Source organism: Lytechinus variegatus, chromosome 13 (assembly GCF_018143015.1).
Source record: "Lytechinus variegatus isolate NC3 chromosome 13, Lvar_3.0, whole genome shotgun sequence".
Lineage (NCBI taxonomy): Eukaryota > Metazoa > Echinodermata > Echinoidea > Temnopleuroida > Toxopneustidae > Lytechinus > Lytechinus variegatus.
In genome coordinates, this window is record NC_054752.1 from 6,636,841 (window position 1) to 6,658,630 (window position 21,790).

Genomic DNA, 21,790 nt, shown 5'->3' on the forward strand with positions numbered 1-21,790 from the left:
CATCAGCCCACCTAATGAATATTCATGATGACTGTTTTTACAAAATATTGCTAAACTTTAAACTTTAATGGCTTTATTATTTGTTATCAGATTTCAATGAAATTTGGGGCATTTTGCTCTGTGAGTTCTACTCTATGTATCAAGATATAAATATTTATAGCCCGGACCATCCCTTTAAAAGACCTTCATGTAATAAGATATTCAGTATAATGGGAGATAGTTTTTTTTCTGAGAATCCCCTGAACAAAACATCCAGCACCCCTATTAAAAAATAATTCCAAGGACCCTGGGAAGTAGCATGGCTTTAAACTTCATATTTATATAAAATATCTAAATAAAAGTATGAAGTCTTATGTTTGTGAACATGCATATAAGATACCCTTTGATTTCCTTTAAAATTATTTAATTTTTTTAATATTTCCCCTTCTCTGCATATGCAGCCAAAACTGTGATTAAAATTTGTATACAAATCACAATGCAGTTTATCTCAGTGAATTTTACAGTTTAGTTGGTTAACTGTTTCAAAGGAATGTTTAAAATCTTGAACAACAAAGGTCAACTTTTAATGTACGTAATCATCGATGAATTTTATAGTTGTTAAACAACTACTCTATAGTTCAAACAAAACTGTATATAATTCTAAATAGTGATTTTACTGTGTATGCCTATTATTTTTCTCTCTCCCTCACTGTCTATCTCTGTTTCTCTTTCAGACACTTTGCGATTTTATATTTTACTTCTGATCCTTGTCAACTTTCCCTTCTTCTCCTCTTTTCATCTCTTCCCTTTTCCATCCTCCTACTTCTTCTCCCTCCCCTCTTTTCTCTAAAATCATTTTTCCTTTGCACAGCCTTCTCTATCTCAACAACATAGAAAATATAATGTACGCCCTTGACTTCCATTCGTCTTCTATCATTTTGTGTTTCCCTTTCCCCATGCCTTGAGCATGTACATGTACTGCCCTTAATAGGGAAGTTCACCCTGGAAAATATTAACACTATTGCAAAAATAGCAGAAAAATTATTGCCAAAGGATTGAGAAAAATCCATCAAAAAATAAAAAATAGTGCTGTAAATATTCGAATTATTTGATTTGGAACATACTGTATATATGCGAGCAGCTTTTCTACATATCAAGTGGTAAGAAATGAAATGTCATTTCTCAGAGAATTGAAATGGTTTTTACTCTACATTCAGTGTATCAATAGATAAATCATTTAACATCCGTTCCTAAAAAGAAAGCAAAAATACAAACCATTTAAAAATGAAATTTATGCATTTTATATTACATAACATATGGGGCAACTGCTCATATGACATCACAAATCCAAAATTAAAAAGTTTAATAACTTCCTTAATCTTTAATGGATTTTCCTCAAACCTTCACCAATATTTTGCTATTATTTTTTTCTGCAATTTTTACAACAAACTTTTCTCCAAAGTGAACTTCCCCTTTAAATTGACAAGATGTATAGATACCTGCACTTGTAAACATTCTGTTATTTATAGCTTTTCATTTATCTTGAATATATTCCAACAAATCTACTTAACTAATAAACATGAAATGAAAAATGGGTCTCCTCAGCCTTCTCAAGAAATTAATATACTGAACAAAGAAAACAAAATGACAGTCCCTCATCATTAAAGGTGCATTTTATTTTCTGCTCTTGCTTTCTCATATCAATTTCTCATTTTACCCTCTTTTACACTTACATACATTTTTTTTAATTCTTTGGAACTACATGTATAATCAAATTTCTGGCCTAATAAAATTCAATTGAAACCAATTGTCTTGAAGAGTGTCACACTTGAAAGGCTGTCATAACTTGATTCTTTTTTGTATTCACTAATTAAGTTCTTTTAATTAACAGGAATTCTTGCGATCGATACAGTTTGAAACCAACAGGAGCAAATATTCTTAACCTCCTGGGTCAAACTCTATGATCTGTGATGCCCAGTGGGTGGGCTTAAACGGAGTGAGAAATAGTACAATTGAGCACATCTCTGTGTTTTGGCTTTGATGGTGATTCATGTTTATAATTCTCAGCTGAATGCACCCCTCTACATTTTATCTATCTGCATCAAAATAAACACATTTCATCTCTCCTTCACTCTATCGCTCCTTATACCTGCACTTTAATATAACCCCCCCCCCCTCCCTCTCATATCATCATCATCATCATCATGGCATTACGATTTCAACTTCTGACGAGACAATTCATCATTCATGAACACATGGGATTTCTGACAATTGACCAAATATCTCTCTCTGTCTGGCTCTCTCTTCCGCTCTCTCCACCTTCCTCAACCCAAAATGAGTGCAATCACATCACTCCTTGAATCAGAGTTAGTCATTGTCACCCTACAGCCTGTATGCTTAACATCACTCATCATCAATGACTACATCGTCTAGATGACTTGCTCATCCTCAACTTGGCACATCGAATCCATTGTTGTGGGGATGACAATCTCACAACACAAAATATTTCATACAAAGGAAAAAGTTATGAATAAATCACTATGAAATGCTGACTTATGCATGGTGCAGTCCACATGCAACACAGAGATGACTTCTCTATCTACTTCCTTTTCAACACCCAATTCACAATTCAAAACCTAATTTCACAACAGCCAAGATGTTCTGAAAGAAATACCTAAATAAAGAGGTATTATAGACATGAATCATTACGGCAATCAGTGATTATAATCAACGATATTATAAATATAATTTTACCTGGATTCTGAAATCTGTAAAGTGAAGGTAAAGAAGCAAATGAGTTATCTCCAAACTCGACCCAAACACCCAGAAGTATCTCATGTCCAATACAGACAGACTACGTACATGAACATGTACAGGTGTATCACATAATTTCTGGATATATTATTTCCTGTTCTACAGAAATATTACTTGAATATAAACTTAACAACCTGTGCAAAGTGCAATCAAGCAAAGGGGTATAATATCGTAAAAATGAAACAAAAAACATCTAAGAAAAAATAAGTAAATACTTACTGCCGGTAAATCCCACCGTGTTTGCGACCTGTCTTCACTGTAATAGTAAGGCTCCCCATCAGTTGGGACTGCTTTATACCACTGCAGAGGGAAAAAAAGTCATAAAGAGAGATTGATTGATGCGTATCATATTGCAAGATAATAACATAGTTCATATACATAACGTAAGGAAAGACCAGGAAATAGAGTCTAAGTCTTTCAAGAGGCTTGTGTGAGTTGAAGTATTTCATGGCTATGGAAAGAGTGGAAAATGTATTGTGAGCATTACGATCACGAGCATCATGGGATGAGAACAATGCATTGTTTATAATTAGCGTGATGTATCTATTGGTACTTTGAGCAGGTTTCTGCCCATAATGTTGTGGTTTGTTTAAAACAACCTTTCATCAACTTGTTCAGACCCATCTCCGTCAGTCAGTTTTTAAATTATCCTGCTTGTTTCGATCTCAAATTATTCCTGATCAGAACAATCTTGGGATTATGTGGAAATGCAATTAGGCAAAAGAAGTTTGTTTGTTTAATTTTACCTGACTGGCCCTCATCATACCTGCCGATTTTTACTTTTATTTTTAAATTTGACGCCCCCCCTTTAAAAAAAAAGGAAAATGTGATAATGTGCTGAGTGACCCTAATTTTCATTGTTTTGCTTACACTTTTTTCCGCTTTTTCTTTGTTTTCTTATAACTGGCAAAAGGAACGGTAGGTGGAATATCATTCAAATAATAAAATTGAATATATCTTATGACTAGTAAACTTAAAATAGGTCTCTTGTTGGAACCCTAAATCTCCATTTGACATGCATTGTTTGAGTGTATACATTTGAAGTGGCTTGAATTAACAAAGAACATAAAACTTTTGGTATACATTACAGCTCTGTGTAATGCAAGGACTCCATGCTTCAAGCAACCCCCCCCCAAAAAAAAAAAACACAAACACAGTATGTAGGACTACAGTAATGGGAGGCCTGATCCTGTGCCATAAAAAAAAGAATATATCAACCAACCGACCCATTTTTGCCCATCATCGCAAGTGCATCTTATTTTGGTTTAATAGGCCTTTAAGTAGTCGGGTAATATAGTAATATTTGCATATTTATACAATCAAACTTTTGTCTAGTGGCTTTAATAAACATAATTTCTACCTTTGCAAGTAACTGAGCTAATTAACTGGTATAAAGGCACTAATAGCATTTGTTTTATACTGTGTGAATGTTTACTGAATTAAAAAATACAATCAAACTTTGTCTAGTGCCTTCAAACATATCATTCAAACAAATGTAATATCCATATTTCAAAAGACATTCACTTTGTTCTCTAATTACAGCTTTAATATGATTTGCCCATACTATCTATAAATATGTCAATTGAGGAGACAATAAACCAAATAAAACCCTTTTATAAGTTTGTTTTTTGTTGCAAATTTTCCCCATGACACGTAGTAGTAAAGTGACACAGCAATCAAAAAGGTTTTTATATGAATTCATATTTTATCAAAATTATATAACAATACATTAAAAAGGTATGACTATGTGTAAGCATCAGAATCTAATAGATCTATCAATATTCATATTGTACACTGTTAGAAAATTTATCCAAAAGAAGTTCCTGCAGAAGAGTCTCGAGAACACCTGTAATCTTACCAGATTGCATAATCTTACAGGAAATTGGTATTTGGTGTATGGAACCTTACAAATTTCCTTAATAAAACACCTTTTTCCACTTTTTAAACAGACCTGTTCTGTTAAAGTGCAGAAAAAATCCTGTTTTATGAATTTACAGAATGATTCTGTTATTGCTTTTTGCAAAATCTTCCTTCTTTTTTCAGTAAAATCAGAGTTTTTTTATTAAACAGTGTATGCACTGCAATACCATCACATGACACAAGGATCTGAACTAAACATTACAGAGAAACTATTTCCCATTATCACAATTACATAGACCCTTGACCCTGAATCTAGTTTGGAGAAGTTCCCCAAAATTATCAAGAGTTTATATTACCCAAAACCCAACACAAGATGGGGCTATTATTTTTATTCATTCATCTAATTTTGTGCCAGGAAATATCAATATGAATTATTACTCACTGCCACTTCCTATATCTCTGTTCTTTGTTTATCTTTTTCAAATTTAACAATTTTTAAAAGGAACCTAGTTTTATATTTGTAATGTTAACATCATGTTTACAATTAATTTTTTTATATATTTTCAGACTGCAGATTTCTTGGCTGTTTTTATATCAATTTGTTTGGTTTTTTTTCATAATTATATCATTAAAGTTTGATGGTAAGGACAGTAATTTTCCGCGATCGCGGAAAACGGACGGAATTCACGGAAAGAACCTTCTGAAACGGAAAGAGGCATTTCAAACGGAAAATCATGGAAAACGTATTTTCCCTCAAAATACACAGAATAGCACTCCAAAATCACAACAAAATGAGAATAGTAAATGGCCACGAAACCCCAGAAAACACGATCTCACTTCGCTACAATCATGACAATTCACACATCGTGACTGCCCTCAACATCAGCACACTCGATTGTACCCCGTGCGCCCGTACCATACCCGCGTACCGGCCGGCCGGGTTGGGCTTCACATGCACACATATCGCTCAACTACACGGTCGTGTGTTGCTGCCCTCTCCGTTTGAAGATGTAACAGCACGATATCGTGGTCTTTAAATCCAAGATGGCGGATTGGCGAAATTCTTTGACTGATAATAACGATGTCCAAAAAACCCCAAAATTTTTGATGAAATTTAATTGCAGCATAAAATAATGCTAATAATGTGAAAGGTGAGGATGTATGCATGCTAAATGTGCTTGAACTGTTTCTATTGTGTTGTTGGTACAGTAGCAGATACAAATTTTGAGCAGTGCGAGTGTACGTGTTGTGATTTTGCTATTCAATGTGTAAACGGAATTATCAATTTTCCGTGTGTACAAAGTCTATGGGAAAACAGAATTTCCATTTTCTGACATGCTGAAACAGAATTTCAGATTATCTGAAATGGAAAAGGCAATTTTTTGAAACAGAAAATCACTGTCCCTATGATGGTTTTATTTGTTCAATACAGATAAATGTGCCAGAGCAGGATGAATATTGTTTGGATGTAAGTGGGTGAATGGATGTGTGTTTGTAATGGGGGGAGGTCTGTAAAAAAAGTATGTTACTCATATTTGCTGCACTTTTTCCTGGAAAATGCTAAATGAACACAAACAAGTAGAAAAAAATGGATCTGACAAACAAATGGAATATACCTTTTCTGATGTAACCTCATTGATGAAAACAGGATCTCTTGTTATGGTCTGTTCCATTCTCCAACCACGGGGTACATTCTGATCATCTTGGGGAGGGACAGCTGTCGTTGGACTATGAGGCTATAGAAGAAAAAAAATTAGGCAAATGGTAAAAAAGTAAGTTGTCGGTCCTTTCTTTTATAATTTCATTCTTATTTAATACAGTCCAGGGGAGCATTTCATCAATATTTTCATCAGACAAGTTGTCAGATCTGACATCTTTCCATGATTTCGATTGGCTGAGAGGCACTGTTCCTATGGTAACTGTGGGATAAATGGGACTTGTCGGAAAAACATCCGACAAGTCCTTTCATGAAACGCCCCCCAGTTTCATTTAGACGGCTGCTTCAGGACTGACTCCCATCTGTACAGTGAAAATGGCTGGATTACAAAGAGATATATGTATGTAGTGTAATACCATACAATTTGGAAATAAAACAAAATACAACAGAAAATAAATATATTGTTCAAATACCATGTCAATACATATCGAGGGAGTCAAGTGCGACCATTATTGAAATAATTTATAAAAATGTGAAACTATAGACATTCAACAGTATGATGTACTTACATGTAAATCCCCAAAAATGTTCATATAATAATAATAACAAATAATAATTATCAATTAATAAACCAAAATATGAACAGGTATACACAAATATAAATAAAATAAATATTTAGAGAAAGAAAAAATAAATCGATATCATAAAAATAATTGAACAAAAATAAATATAAAAATTAGATAAAAAATGTTTTAATCATTACATTTGCTTTGTAGGCTTGTTAGGACTCTCATTAAAAATTGTGAAAAACTGAAATACATGTTACAATGTATATCGAATTAATACTCAGGACTACAAAAATTAAAGCATATACTTTGATACATATATATTGACTATGAAAGGTAAAGTTTTTTCATTTAAAAATTTGAAGTACCTCCCCTACGTGCCTGAAAATTGATGCAAAGGCAATTTGCATCGATACTACATGTACATGTATATTCAAATTGTAATTATATATTGTCAAATCACTCAGCATATATGATATGATATTGCACAAGTCTAAATGTACATGAACAGTACAGTACATCTGCCTAAATCATTCCTTCCCATTAGCTGCCTACGTGAAAACAGCTGAAATATCAGCAATTACAAATGAGGACAACAAAGAAGTGCAATCTAAATGAGAAGGGAAAAAAGCAGACATGTGCATGCTGTCACGAATGAGTCACATTATCCCTTCATAATCCAACAGATAATCACATAACACTGATATAGCTGAGGCAGGTATGCAATCGCCATGATGACATCATATTGCAGTCTGAGAAATTATTATCGTAAAAAAGAATTGGAAAGGTATGAATTTTATACTGTACGGTATGAGAATCATATCAAAATATTACTATCATTGCCTACAGGGGCCTGTTGCATAAAACTTTTGCCGTAAAAAAATGGCAAATAAACAAAAACTCTGGCAATTTTTGTCCAGTTTTTATGGCGAAGTTTTATGCAACAGGCCCGAGGTGTATTTATTTTCAAATCCAACACAAAAACCATCCTACATTGTACATACATGTATATAGACTGCAAAATTTTGAGTATTTTTTTTATATTTGAAGAAAAAAAATATAACAAAATGCACTCACATGACTAAATGTCTGTTTTTAATTTAAAAACTTTACTGGGGTATTCCCTAAACACATGTCTACATGTATTACAAATCTATCACGATTTCCTGTTTTAATTTCACGTGGATGTCATTGTGAAATTAATATTTGGAAGCTTCGGGAGACTTCCAACTATGTGTGATGCAATATCCTGAAAAAAAATCTATAAATAAAAATAAAAAATATCAAGATTGCTATAACTCCTCAAGTTAGTGTCATAAACATGTAAAACCCATGATTGTTGAAGGTGGGATTGCTTGTTTCAAAGTTCTCTCCTAAGGAAATTAACACCAATTCATCCAAGTTTTCTTGTTCTGGAACCGAACATTCAGAAAATTAAAAAAATAAAAAAGTAGCAAAAGCAACAGCAAATGTTTGCTTACGGCCTTGTCAGCAAAGAATGTTTACCACATGAACATGAACCAAATATGGGATCAGATCCGCATAGTGCCAAATTCCATTCCACTTGATCAACCTTATCATGTAAGTATGTGTGCACAAATGAGCAAAGGTCCTTTTATTCATATTATCATGAACTAATTAATAATGTCAGTTTTATTGACAACAAAATAGCTATTGATTTCATTACCATTATTAGATAACAGACTTCCCACATCTACATGATTGTGTAACATACAAATGGGTGTGGCTATACATGTATACATGTATATGCTATTTTCATGCTTTGCATGAATAAAAAGTGATTACAAACTATTTGGCTGGTCAGTAAACTACAAAATGACAACAACAAAATAAAATTGGCAATTAATGTAGTGATTTTTTTCTTGGGTATGTGCATTTTAACAAACCTTTTTATGGCTTTTTGTGCATACCCAATTTCCATTCATTATTTTGTTCATCTATATTTTTTGTAATTATGTGCCAACCATATACCTTTGCTTTTTTTAATGCTATTTTTTTTTTCTTTGTGTATACATACCTTTGTTCTCATTTTGTTCTTTTTAATAATGAATTTGGAAATAAATGCTGAATTGAAATTGAAATTGAGAGTAGTACAGTACATGGACAAGTGAATAATTGGTCTCCAGACTAAAACTACAAGGTCTGGGGAGCGTTTCATGAAAGGACTTGTTTTATCAGACAGTTGCTATGGTAATGGTGCCTCTCAGCCAATCATAATCAAGGAAAGTTGTCAGACAAAAATGTTGATGAAATGCTCCCCCGGGGGTTCAAATCCTATCACAGCACTCAACACCATTTGAAGGCATTTATCTACATTTGCCACCCTTAACCCTAGTGTATAGTCAATGGGTAACCAGTAGGAAGAAAATCCTCAAATGCTTGAGCAACTGATCAGGGCAGCAATGCTAAAGCCTGGGTAACAAGAACATTATCATTTTATGCAGGGCCTGCTGGGAGAACAGTTTTCAGAAATGGTGTGGCTATCATGGGTAAATATGAGGTTATTTTACTTCCTGGTGATTTTATTAGACATTTAATATAAAATCACCCAGAACTCTTTTGATGGCTTTTGGCCAAGCCTTCATGAGTAGGTCTCTCTCATTTTTTTCTTCTCCTTTTAATATTAGATAGCAACTTGACTCCTCATTAGACTTCCCCTCTGAATAACACATGAAAAATGATACTACCAAAAACATACTAACAAGATGCCCAAAGCTGAACAAAACCCTTTATTCCTAGCTGAATCTTCTAAGACCCATAGAGCAATTATTGCAGGAGAAGTAACACCTTCTGTACATGTAGTACCCCCCCCCCCCTCTCGGGTGTAATCTAAAATTTAAAAAAAAAGAGCTGAAAAAGTTCAAGTGTTAAAAAATTGCTGAAATCAGAGGAGCTTCCTTTCTTTGTACAAAAAAAAGCTAAAATGAGTTAAAATTAAGCTTGACAATCATAAAAAAAAGTATCTGAAATTGTGCAATAATAAGATAAAACAAACTGAAAATCATAACAAAAAATAGCTGAGAAATCAGCTATAAAGCTGAACTCTCACACCCATGCCCTCGACCAAGATATCTTTCGTGATATACTGCAGCATCGGTCAGAAACCGGAACATCATCTCCAATCTAAAACTCACCGTACTCCCCCCTCTCTCTGATCCAAGAAGGGACTTCTGCGATCCCGTTGGACCCGTCTGGGGTACGTCATAGCTCTGTGGGGTACTGTCAGATGGGAGCCGATGGGCCCAGTTGTTGCGGGAGACAGCAGGATTCTTGACCACTCCATCCCCGCCAGAATTCCAGGAGTTCTCCCTGCTCGGTGTGTACTGTGAAGGAAAGAGAAAACAGATTGGCATATTTTTATTTAGATTTCACATATTGTAGATTGGACTACGCGTACATGTATATATCCAGCACTAGAAATATTAGAATAGGCTATGTTTGTCAGCAATTATTGAAACAGTGTAAGAAACATTGAGATTTTTTACATGAAACTTTGGTTCCTATGCACACTTGCACTGTAATACCACGTACATGAGGTCAAAGGAAATACCGAGCATGTTTATTTTACGAGGAAAGGGAAAACCAATTACGATCACAAAGAAATATATATGTTCAGATTGCTCTCAGTATCCTCTGATAATATACCTTTTTATCATCTTTATCTTCTTCTTTGTTTGATGATACTTTTACACTTCTAGACACCCTTGCAATCTTCCCCAACTTTGCTGAGACATGGGCCATCTTGAGTGACATCCTCTCATGAAAACCCTCGTTCGATTCATTCCCATCGACGCTGCTATCGCTTGAACGCCTATCTTTTTTCTTCCGTCGAAAGCCAAAGACATGATTAGATTTTCCCTTGCCACCCTCTGTTACTGATTCACTGTCCGATCCCTTGATGCTCTCTGTCTCCCCCTCCTCATCAACGGCTTCAGAAATGCTGTTCAAGGAGGACAGGCTGATGGACAGTCCCATGCGAAGGCCATGAGGATTGTTGCCTTGACCCGCAGCATCCGCTTCATCCCTGAGGCTTTGGTATTCCTTCTCCATACGATCCACTCTGCCCTCCAGTGCCTGGAGTCTGGTTTCCACATCTTGATGCTCGGCTACAACTTTCTTGATCAAACTACCCAGATCCTCCTCTCCGTAAGGACCACCTTCAACAATCTTCGGTTGCTTTTGAGAGTTCCTACGATCCACAACCTCATAGATGTGGAAGGAAAGATCTCTAACGAGTTTGCTACGAGCATTGCTTGGTTCTGCACTGCCGATCCCTGTGCTTTCCGCAAGTCCATCGAGTCGACTCTCTGTTTTGCTTAACTGTCCTTTTATTTCCTCTTGCTTCTTCAACACACCCTCCACTTGATCCAAGTACTCCTCGTTGTTTTCGTATCCATGAATTCTTCCATCAGCATCCTCCATATTGTCTTCTCAAGCTCCAAGGTATCTACTTTCTAACGTCAAGATTTGCTGGAAAACCATCCATTACTGTCGACAAAATGACCAGAATTTTAACGGTGGAACATTTTGGGACTATCAAAGAATTGTCCGTTAGAGGCACACTTTAGAGCATAAGACAAGAGGAATGCAGGGAGGCATTGAATTCTTGCAAGGACCTATTGAATTCTTGTTTCTCACAATCCTCACCAATTTCCTTATTCATTCATTCATTTACATCTTGGTCATGTGGGTTATGAAGGAATCTGTATTGTATTCAAGTCTATTATTGAACAGTACATATTGTTTCCTGGATCTCCATTAGAGAATCAGCCATAGAATGTTTGCAAAAATGTTTATACTTTAAATAAATATTTCCATTTTGTACCTGTGTAAAAGTATTTGTGAGAATAAAATGGGTGCTTCATATATTATTTAGATGCCAAAATGGGCTATAAAAGTTTTTCGCACAATGTCTCCATTTTGACAATACATATTGAACAATTGTGCACTATTATGCAGAAGCGTTTTCACACCTCCCAATAGGGGAAAAATATGGCAGAGAGAGAGATCCCCAGCAATTGTATGTACATGTAGAAAAGCAATGTCATTTCAAAATTGCACACTTGTACATGTATGAAAACTTCATTTCGATCAGGTAAAGTTCTAACGCATGAATGAAATAATAAAAGGTAGGGAAAACTGTGGTTCCTCATGCACTGCATCTCCTGACAATGCTTTATAATACACAACCATAGAATAGAGCATATACATGTACATGTATATGTAGGCCTACATGTGTGTATCATTGTCTATTACAGGGGTCAACTCAAAATGGCCCTGTAAAATAAATTTTCACAAAAAACAGTAACTTTCCTGGACTTCTCACGAGAGCCGGCACTTTTATATGCTTTTCACACTGCATTTCCTTAACCCCATAATATAATGTATACCGTAAACCCCAGACTATCTTTTTTTAGGATTTAATACTGTCTTTCTTATCCCCTTACTAATTGCTCATGACTATTTGCTTTCATGGACGTTAGGCGTTAACCCCGGACAATTGTACATCTCATGAATATTGATTATTTTGCAACACAGCGCGTGATTAACATGCAATTTTGACTACTGCGATTGGCTAATGCTTAGCCCCACTTTTCCTTAGTCCAGTTTGGTTTCACAATGCAGTTCTTAGCACTGCAATTGAGGTGTTAGCACCATAATCAGCCGGCTAACCCTGCTTTTCAGCAGGGACAGAAAATACCATGCTAGCCCACTTTGGTAAAACGTAGTGTGAAACCAGAGTGGGCTAAGCTTAACTCCAGGAAATATCTCTAGTGTGAAAGGCATCCAACAATGGTTTAAAAAAGCTCACTCAATCGGTCAACAAAAATACTGTGCCTCTAGGCTTTTAATATAAATCTGTTTCAAGTGTTCAATTGGTTAGATCTGAAACTATAACAGAGAACAAATAAATTCTGGAATATTTGTACAGCAAGGTAATGAGCCATGGTAATACAGATGAGCTACGTATGTAATCGCATTTATAGGCTGTCAGTAGAAACGTTTGTTTACCTCACATTCCAATGTGACATGTATACTGGTATTTCAGGAATGCCTTCCCCCCTCCCCAAAATGATATTAATGAAAATAGTAGTAATAATAATAATCTTGTATTATTAGCAACCATAATTGCAATAAACACAATAATCATACAATATAATAATATTAATAATAAAATAGTAGAAATAATACCAAAAAATCAGCAATATTAATTGTAATAATATTGATAATGAAAATGAATAATTAATTAATATAATCAAAATTAAGTATCAAACAGTCCATCAATAGATAACAAAATATTTACTCAAATGCCCTTTTTACACAGGATTTTCTTAACCCCGGACTATCGCTAACCCCGTACTATCCTTAACCCCGTACTATTTTTTTTCCTTTTCACACATGCCAAATTGTTATTGCTAACCCCGGATAAGGAATGCTTGCTTTTTACACACGAAACTCGCTAACCCCGGACTAGTGGTTTTTGTCGATCATTCGTAGTACAAGTGCTTCACTCGCAATTTCCTTAACCCCGTACTATTTAAGCTTAACCCACTTTCGTTTTACACATGCGATCTTAACCCCGTACTATTGCTCTTAGCACCGCAATTGGTGGGATAACCCTGCTTTTTTGCAGGGCCAAATAATCCCGTACTATAGGTGGGGTTAGCCCACTTTGCAAAAACGCTGTGTAAAACGAAAGTGGGCTAAGCTTAACCCCGTACTATAGGTGGGGCTAAATTGCCATTTAGCCCCACCAATAGTACGGGGTTAAGGAAATTTTAGCCTGTCTAAAAAGGGTATATGATGTCTGTTTTATGATCAACAAAGTTTTTCTATTTTTTATCAAATTTGAATATTTCTTTGAAGTACTAATATAAATTTGTGAGAGTTATATCTTTTTTGCAATGATTCACAGATAGAGTCATTAACACTTTTTTTCAGTATCCAGGTTCCATTTTCAACGTTGCCCTGTCCTTACATGTACATGTAAGTTGATTCTTTTGTATTTGTTGTGGTGGTCATGTGTTTCATTGTTTTATTTTGATATTATAAGGGTTTGATTTGTGTATTTATAGAGTATTGTTTTTATATAGCACGGTGACTTCCTCATTAAAGCCACTGGCTATCCTGTTGTACACATTTCCATTTATATGTACATGTAGTACCACTGATCACATAATAATAGACTTTGTTTTCTTGTAAAGTCTTGTTACTTTGGTCATTTTTAAGCAATCTATATAAACTCTTTCATGAGTAATAAAAAATGTTAATAATAATACATGTTAGTCTTGGACATTTTACTTTTCAAATACTGGCCTTTACAGTCCATAATGTTATAATTTTTTAATAATTGAATACCAAAATGCATTTATTTGAGCAGAATACTTACCGATGGAGATATTGATTTAGATGAGTCAATGCCACTTGCCTGGGGTTCATCATAAACCACAGGCTTAACCGTTTCTATATCTCGATGTGCAAGATCCGAAACTTGATAGGCTCCTATAACGGTTGCTTGGAGTTTCTTAACATTTGTCATCACCTTGTCGATATCTTCATAGACATGATCGGCAAATTTTTTGTTCATGGCAAGTTGTGCAGGAAGAGCGGTGTCGTTGAACTTGGTGTTCGTGAGGTTGGCAGGATCTGCGTCAGAGCTGCTCTCGTCTTCCTCATCTGATGGGCAGAGGGTGGCATACACTGGAGTTTCCTTCTTGATTATCGTGGTGTTCAAGGGTTCTTTATCCTGTTCTGTATCGCTTTTTGTTGCTGGAACACCCGGGAAGCCGCTATCCGCCATACTGATCAGGTCATATTCATGAATGCTGTTTGTTGCCTGGCGTGGGCTCGAAGGCATGGTGGGTGGCGAGGGGAGAATGGTTTTAGGGTTCCGCCGATTATTAGGTCTCAAGGCAGCGAAAACCTTCTTTCCCTCGCCAACATCTGCTGGCTTGTTGGTGGAAGCCATGAAGGATATATCTGGACAAGCTGGGTCTGATTTGCTCTTTCTAAGACCATGTTCATCTGTGGGCCTTGGCCCTGAAAATTTAAAGCTTGATAGTTCTCTGACCATTTCCTTGTTGGCTGGGTTTTCACTTGGAGATGTGCTAACAATAACACTAACTTGGCTTTTGTCTTGGTCTTCAATCCCTTTAACTTCCCCATTCACTGAATCTTCATTATTCCCTTTGTTAGCCTCTGTGTCATGGCTTTTCTTTTCTCGTCTTGAAAATCTCATGCTCTTCACCCGCCTGACAGAACGGGCAAACCTACTTGACCTTCCTTTTCCTTCTTCCTTTCCACTGCTCTGTCCTCCTTCCACTTCCTCCCCTTCTTTATCTCCTTCTTTCTCTCCATGCTGTCCATCTTCAGTTTCTTTGGTCTTTTCACTTGGGAACACAAATACAAGAGGCACATCGTCTCTGGCATGTTGTACATGTAGCTTTGAATTCCTACTTTCATCAGGAACACTTCCCAACAAACTAGGAGCCGAGGATTTTCTGAGGAAATGGCTGGACAGTTTTCTCCGGAGTTCAGGGCTTCCAACTACCATAAGATTCTCATTTGAAAATGATTTTGCATGTTTAATTTCTGAAACTCCGCCAGGACTTCTGGGTTTCTCAATGTCTTTGGGGCTTTTTTCCTCATCAATGCATCCAAGACGAGCTTCCATTTCTTGTATCTTTTTCCCAATGCTTTCCTGCTTTGTTTCTTGTTCCCAGGTGATATTGTCATTTGCATCTTTCCACTTGGCTTTCCCCTCTGGAACTCTTTTTTCTGATTTCCTTGAAGCCCTTTCAAACCTTTGAATCTTTCCAGATATATCTTGTTGTTCATCTGCCATGCTTCCCAAAGTCATGTCCACACCAAAGTGATATCTGAAGTTCCTCTATTTATTACCTTCACGATAGAAATGAAAACAGTGCCTTCCCTGTGCTATACATGTAGTTTCGAACTGAACGAAAACATGTTCTGAGTTTATTTCAAATCCCTGACAATCGATTCCAAAGTCCTGTTTGTTTTCCACGATTTGCAATCCTCATCCACTTTGATAATACCCCAGTGCTGTTGATATGTGAGTTTCATACAGGCATTCAACACTTAAAAAGATCAAGTTTGTCCTCAAAACTGCTAAATCAAGTAGTCCACTCACTGAAAAATGATGTGCCTGCCGGTTTCAAAAACAAACTTTGAAAACTGTGAGAGTTCCAACCCAGTGATTTCATATGAATTTCCCACACAGCTTGTTCAGTTGTACTGCAACAGGGAACTTGCTGAACTCAAATCACAAGCACAATATATACAAAAAATGTTTTGGGAATGTATGAAAGTCGGTCTTTTCAATTCAAAGTTCAGCCTTTTCTTTCCACCTGAGCACCCGCTTTGTATGACTCGAGTTCCTTTTCTCCAACGTCAACAGCCCTGCCTGCTTGACAGGTCAACGGCGATAGGAATTCAACAGGGAATCGTCAAACCGGGTGAAACAAAGCAAGAGTCTTCTTGTTCACCTGATGTAACCGATAGCGAGGATGCCTTTTGTAACGTCACCCGTTCCTGGCAGCCTTTTTCTAGCAAGTCTTCCCTCTACATGTGTATCTCACTAATTATTAAACCTCTAATTCTGTCAAGTCTGCTCAGCATTACAACACTTATTAGTCAGACTTTTGATCAACCCCTGATCATTTTTAGGACCAACTTCCCCATTCCGTCAGTAACTTTTTTTGCACCCTGATAAAAAAGAATCTCTAGGTCACAAAGTCCATTCAGCGAGTAAAGATTACCTCTGGTTGATCAACTCATGTGATTAAAAAGGAATGATACATCATGCATGCATGAATGCTATTTGTTTTCCCCCAAAGTATGTCCTATACAGATAATGATAGTTTAATATTTGCTAATCAAAAGGGGATCATTTAAAATAGCAGCATAGAAATACCTACTTCCTTTTGTTTCTAGAGCAATAATTACTTTTATTTTCTCAAACATCAGCACTTTTCTGCAATGACATGATTTTGTTGTTAAATTTCTTTTTGATTAATTACACTGCAGCTCCTCCTTCATGATGAATATTCATATGTATTGTGTGCTCATTTTTATAAATGCAGAATTTGTGAAAAGGTGTCCAGAGGAAGCAATACTACATCATCGATACCACCTAGCCACTCTTACAAATACTTGCGATAGATCAAAATCAAACAGAAACTGATATTAATCTAGAAGTGTGTAGTGTGTACGGCTGAGAGATATGATTTGAGATCAATCTCATAAAGCCCATTACAACTGCTCCACCACAACATTAACATTTCAATGTGAAGGTTAATTTGACCAAAAAAAACTTTACAATGAGCAAAGTTGCTTCCCTGCATAAATCTCATGTTCTTGAACACAATTTGCATATAGGCCTATATTCTTGTCCTGGCTATTTTAAAGGAAAACCATAATCCTGCACAGGCCTTTTTAATGTGCATGACTTTTTCAACTTTTGTCTTTTACTGAATGACTAATATGAGAGTTTTGAATGATAACTCTGGAAAAGGAGACACCTGGATTTAAAGGGTAAAAATCTGGTCTGAAAGTCCAGAAAACTGTGCCTGTCTCAAAACCGTAGGTTGAACGCTGGGGAAAAACCTGGGGGCTCAAGCTAATTCACCCCTGAAGGCCTTGGAAAACTATAAAAAATAGTTGTTTTTTTTAAAGCCCTGAAATTCACATAAACTCACTGTCAGACCATGGAGCAAATTTTGGCCAGTGAACTAAAAATTGTAACCCTTTTCTTTTTTTTTTTGCTTGGTACAGGTGTAGGTTGAAAAGAAAAAAAAATGTTTTATTTTTCAAAGTTCAGTGCTTGATTTGCATTTTTGCAAGGGATTGGCTGATTAAGGCTATCAAATTTCCTCCTTGGATTTTAGGAAATATTCATAACAATTATCAATTTATTTACAAAATGCTAAAATCTCAGTCAAAATTCTTTTCTATGTTATAGCATCTGACTCTGAGCATAAGAGAACAAAAATCATTGAATTCTTTTCATTCAAATAAAACATCACAAATTGACATGAAGTATTACATGTAAGTACAAGGATTTATTGAAGGAGCTTGTTTGAATAAATCACATTTTTAAGTTTCAGATATGCATATTTGGGGGTTTTCCTTCTTGTTTTTGTTATGCTACTTCTTGATACTTCAGCAATGGAATGGATGTGCGGAAATGGGTCTAAATCTTTTGATTTTTAAATGGAGTTACAACTGGGGAGCATTCCTTGCATTCATCGCAGCCTCATTATGGCGCTGGCAAAATCAAATATACAATATCTTTCGCATCCTACCAGGTACCCATATAGCACACGGGTCAGGAGTGGCAAAGTGTGGATTTACGCATTGCCAAAGGACGCTAGACCGCGGTGGGATTCGAACATATGACCCTCTGTTTACAAGGCGAGAGTCTGAACCACTACACCACGGCTCTTCCACATATCAATTTTTTTATTATATCAATATTTTTGGTGGCCCGCAAAGCAAACTTGGTGGCCCTAAAAAACAATAGACAAATTACAATTTCTCAAAACTTTGGGAGCTGAACTGGGCCATGAACTGTGAGCTTTCACAGAATTTTGCTGGCCTGGGCCTGTATTCCATATTCACGAAATAAGTTTTTTGCTCAAGTTTGAGCAATATTTGCCTTTGCCAAGCATTTTGCTTGTCAAAGAAATTTCTCTAAATTCTATCAACTACGAAGTAGTTTTGAAAATAAAACTTACATGTCAGAGCTTACATGTATCCAATGATTCCATTCATCATTCACAAGTTTGCACAAAACCCAATGCAGTCTGTAATACTTACAGAGTAATCTACTATGCATGCAGCACCAATAAGTGGGAAGAAAAGTAAAAGTACCCCCTCATTGTTCAAAAACATACTAGTCTACATCTGCACATGCATGCTCTGCATACATGTATTTTAATTGGTGATTATCTGATTTCAGAAGCTGCATGTAAAGTTCTGATGAGTGTTTATGTGATAAAGTAAACCAATTGAAACTAAGAAATTATGTCATGAGTTTGTAAATGTACATTACATTACATTGATCTTCTTTCCAATGTCTCGGCCTACATACATGTACATGTATTTGTTCCAAATTTTAACTTTTAAAAAGATTTCGGCTTTTCGTGTGTATGTGTCTGCTTTTATTCCATATGGACTGCATTCTCTTTCAATAATATTGTTCTAATTTTCGAAGATTATTTTTGTCCATGTTCAATAGTTCTGTACCATTCATTGTTCAGAAGTCTTGAATCACTGTATTAATTAAGCTGGATCTAGGAAAAAATTCAAAGGGCACAAATATATCCAAGGCATGTGAAAGGGGCATTAGGCGGTGCTGCACCAGCCCAAGTTTGCTCAATCTCAAGATTTTAGCCCGATCAGCCCTCTTCGCAATTAATCTCGAGATTCAAGAATCCCCATCTCCACCAGCGCAAGAAGAGCAATTCATGCTCAAGCGAGGCATCGATGCATAATGGTGTGACGCCGTGAATGAATAATCCAGGGGATAATTCATATAATAGCGTGCTGTTTTGCAAATAATCCTAAGTTGACTTACTACAATTTTGAGACTAGAAGCCTCATTCAGACATGGGATCTTAGTCGGAATAAAATTATGCATCGATTAAATTTCCAAATCTGATCATGACCAAAACGTAGGGTATTTTGATCAGGGGAAGGGTCGGAGGAAGCCCAGTTGGAGGAAAAGTCGGAGTAGTACCCGTCTGGAAAGAGTTACTCCGACCTTCCTCTGACCAAGATACTCCATCTGGTTTCCAAAAATTCCAATGTCTGAACAAGGCTTTAACACTTAATAGGTGACTGTGTACAATGATAAAAGAAAAGGATGTGCTTAATTGTTAAGCCAGGTCTTAACATAACCTGCTATCAAATGCCTTAACAAATTGAAGAAAACTCTTAATCCTCCTTTTGTCACCGTGCACAAATAGAGTGCATTGATAAAGCTCCTTTAATATCTCATCATGATCAATATACATGTAGGTGACACATGTGTAGTTTGGCTGCCTTTTTTTAGTTGTACATTGAATGCTGTCAACAAGAAAAATCTGTCAAAAATTGTAATACCCTCCTTCTTTCTTGAGTGGCCTATGATTTGAATATATATTATATATTTTTATATGCATGCTACAGAGTTCTCTTTTCTCAACATACATTGTACAAAGGAAAAAAAAACCTTAATATTTTTTCTCACTGTTTCCTGTTTGTGAAAAACCTAAGTGCAAATAGAAATCACAGCCACAACTGTACTTCATTTTTTTTTATTAAAGTTTGATGTCAAGTTTCTTTAATATCAAATTTGTTTAATATCAAGTTTGTTGTCACATTTATTTCCAAATTTATTATCAATTTTGATGTCAAAGTTTGTTACCAAATTTGCTCTTCATATCGAATTTGTTGTCATGTTTGTTTAATGTCAAAGTTTGTTATCAAATTTGTTATCAATTTTTTATCAAGTTTGATGTCAAGATTGGTATTAAATATGTTGTGAACTTTGTTGTCAAGTTTGTTTCCAAATTTACTATCAAGTACAATGTACATGTATGTAATCCAAGTCCATGAGCCCTGCCTGGTCACAAGATGGTGCACTCACCTTTATATTGTGTTTAAATGAGAATAAAACCTTTAGCAAGAACAATATAGCTTGTGTGAAAATAGGAAAATCAAAGAAACAGATCAGCAAAAGTTTGAGAAAAATCAGATAAAAAATGAGAAGGTTATGAGCATTTGAATATTGCGATCACTAATGCTATGGAGATCTTCACATAGGCAATGCGACAAGGATGTGTGATGTCACTTGTGAATGCCTATCCCCATTACTTAAGTATATATTTCACTTTAATAAATTGCCTCTTTCATCACATCTACATGTATCAGTAGATCATATATAGGAGGGCATGTACATTAATACAGATTTTTAAAGAATACATTATGGATAAAGAAAAAGCAAAAAGCTCATTTTGGGGGTATTTTATAGGGAAAGTTGTTCACATGTGACATCACACATCCTGGTCGCATTGCCAATGAAAAGGATCTCCGTAGCAATAGTGATTGCAATATTCAAATGCTCATAACTCTTTCATTGTTGTCCGGGGTGCTACATAACTTTTGAGAAGCACTTGCCAAGTCGGGCAAGTAAATTTTTAAATAGTTGAAATATAGTTGCCCACATATCTATTTCACTTGCCCCAAAATATCCTTGAAAAAATGGTTTTACCTCTTCAAAAGAAAATTTTGCGGTTTTATAACCATTGACCTTTTCTCTCTTTTGACATGAACTGATATACCTTGTATAGTATTGCATTTCTTTTTCCAAAGTGATTTTATCTTGCCTGCCATGACAAAGTTAGGGCCAATATATTATCGACCCTAATTTTGGCTATTCTGCTATGAGAATTTTGCTTGCCCAATTTGGGCAAGTAGTTTTTGGTCTTTACTTCAAAACACTTGCCTGACTCTAACTTTTACTTGCCCCGGGCAATCAGGCAAGTGCTTATGTAGCACACTGGTTTGTCTGATTTTTCCAAACTTTCGTTGATCTGTTAACTTCGATTTTTCTTTTTCGACACAAGCCTACTTATTCCAAAGGCTTCATTCCCCTTTAATGATATCTTTTATTATTATTGCCAGGATTTTATTTCTGTCTAAAGTTCAGAAAAGTCAAATAACACAGAAATTTGATAGTGAATATAGTCCAAATGGTTCATAATTATCACATTTTTTTTTCAAGACAGTTTGTGCTTATTGCAATAGATACATGTATAAACTTGATCATGTGTGTCTCTGTACCATGTGCCTTCATCTCATAAAAAAGAACCACAAAATTCAAGCT

The 21,790-nt window shown here is 35.7% G+C and overlaps 1 protein-coding gene across 3 annotated transcripts in view; it reads right to left on the reverse strand.

Annotated features, from left to right (window-relative positions):
• LOC121426401 (rho GTPase-activating protein 27-like) overlaps positions 1–16,833 on the reverse strand; it is a 56,652-nt gene extending 39,819 nt beyond the window's left edge. For 2 of the 3 annotated variants that reach the window (XM_041622691.1, XM_041622692.1), the window contains exons 1-4: positions 14,288–16,833; positions 10,032–10,220; positions 6,270–6,389; positions 3,013–3,093 (exon numbers count right to left, since the gene is read on the reverse strand). In XM_041622691.1, the coding sequence (XP_041478625.1) occupies positions 3,013–3,093; positions 6,270–6,389; positions 10,032–10,220; positions 14,288–15,757 (1,860 nt within the window). In that variant the 5' untranslated portion in view covers positions 15,758–16,833. The remainder of the gene's footprint in view (positions 1–3,012; positions 3,094–6,269; positions 6,390–10,031; positions 10,221–14,287) is intronic. The other variant, XM_041622693.1, reaches the window with a different exon arrangement.
• Positions 16,834–21,790: the final 4,957 nt, after the last annotated feature.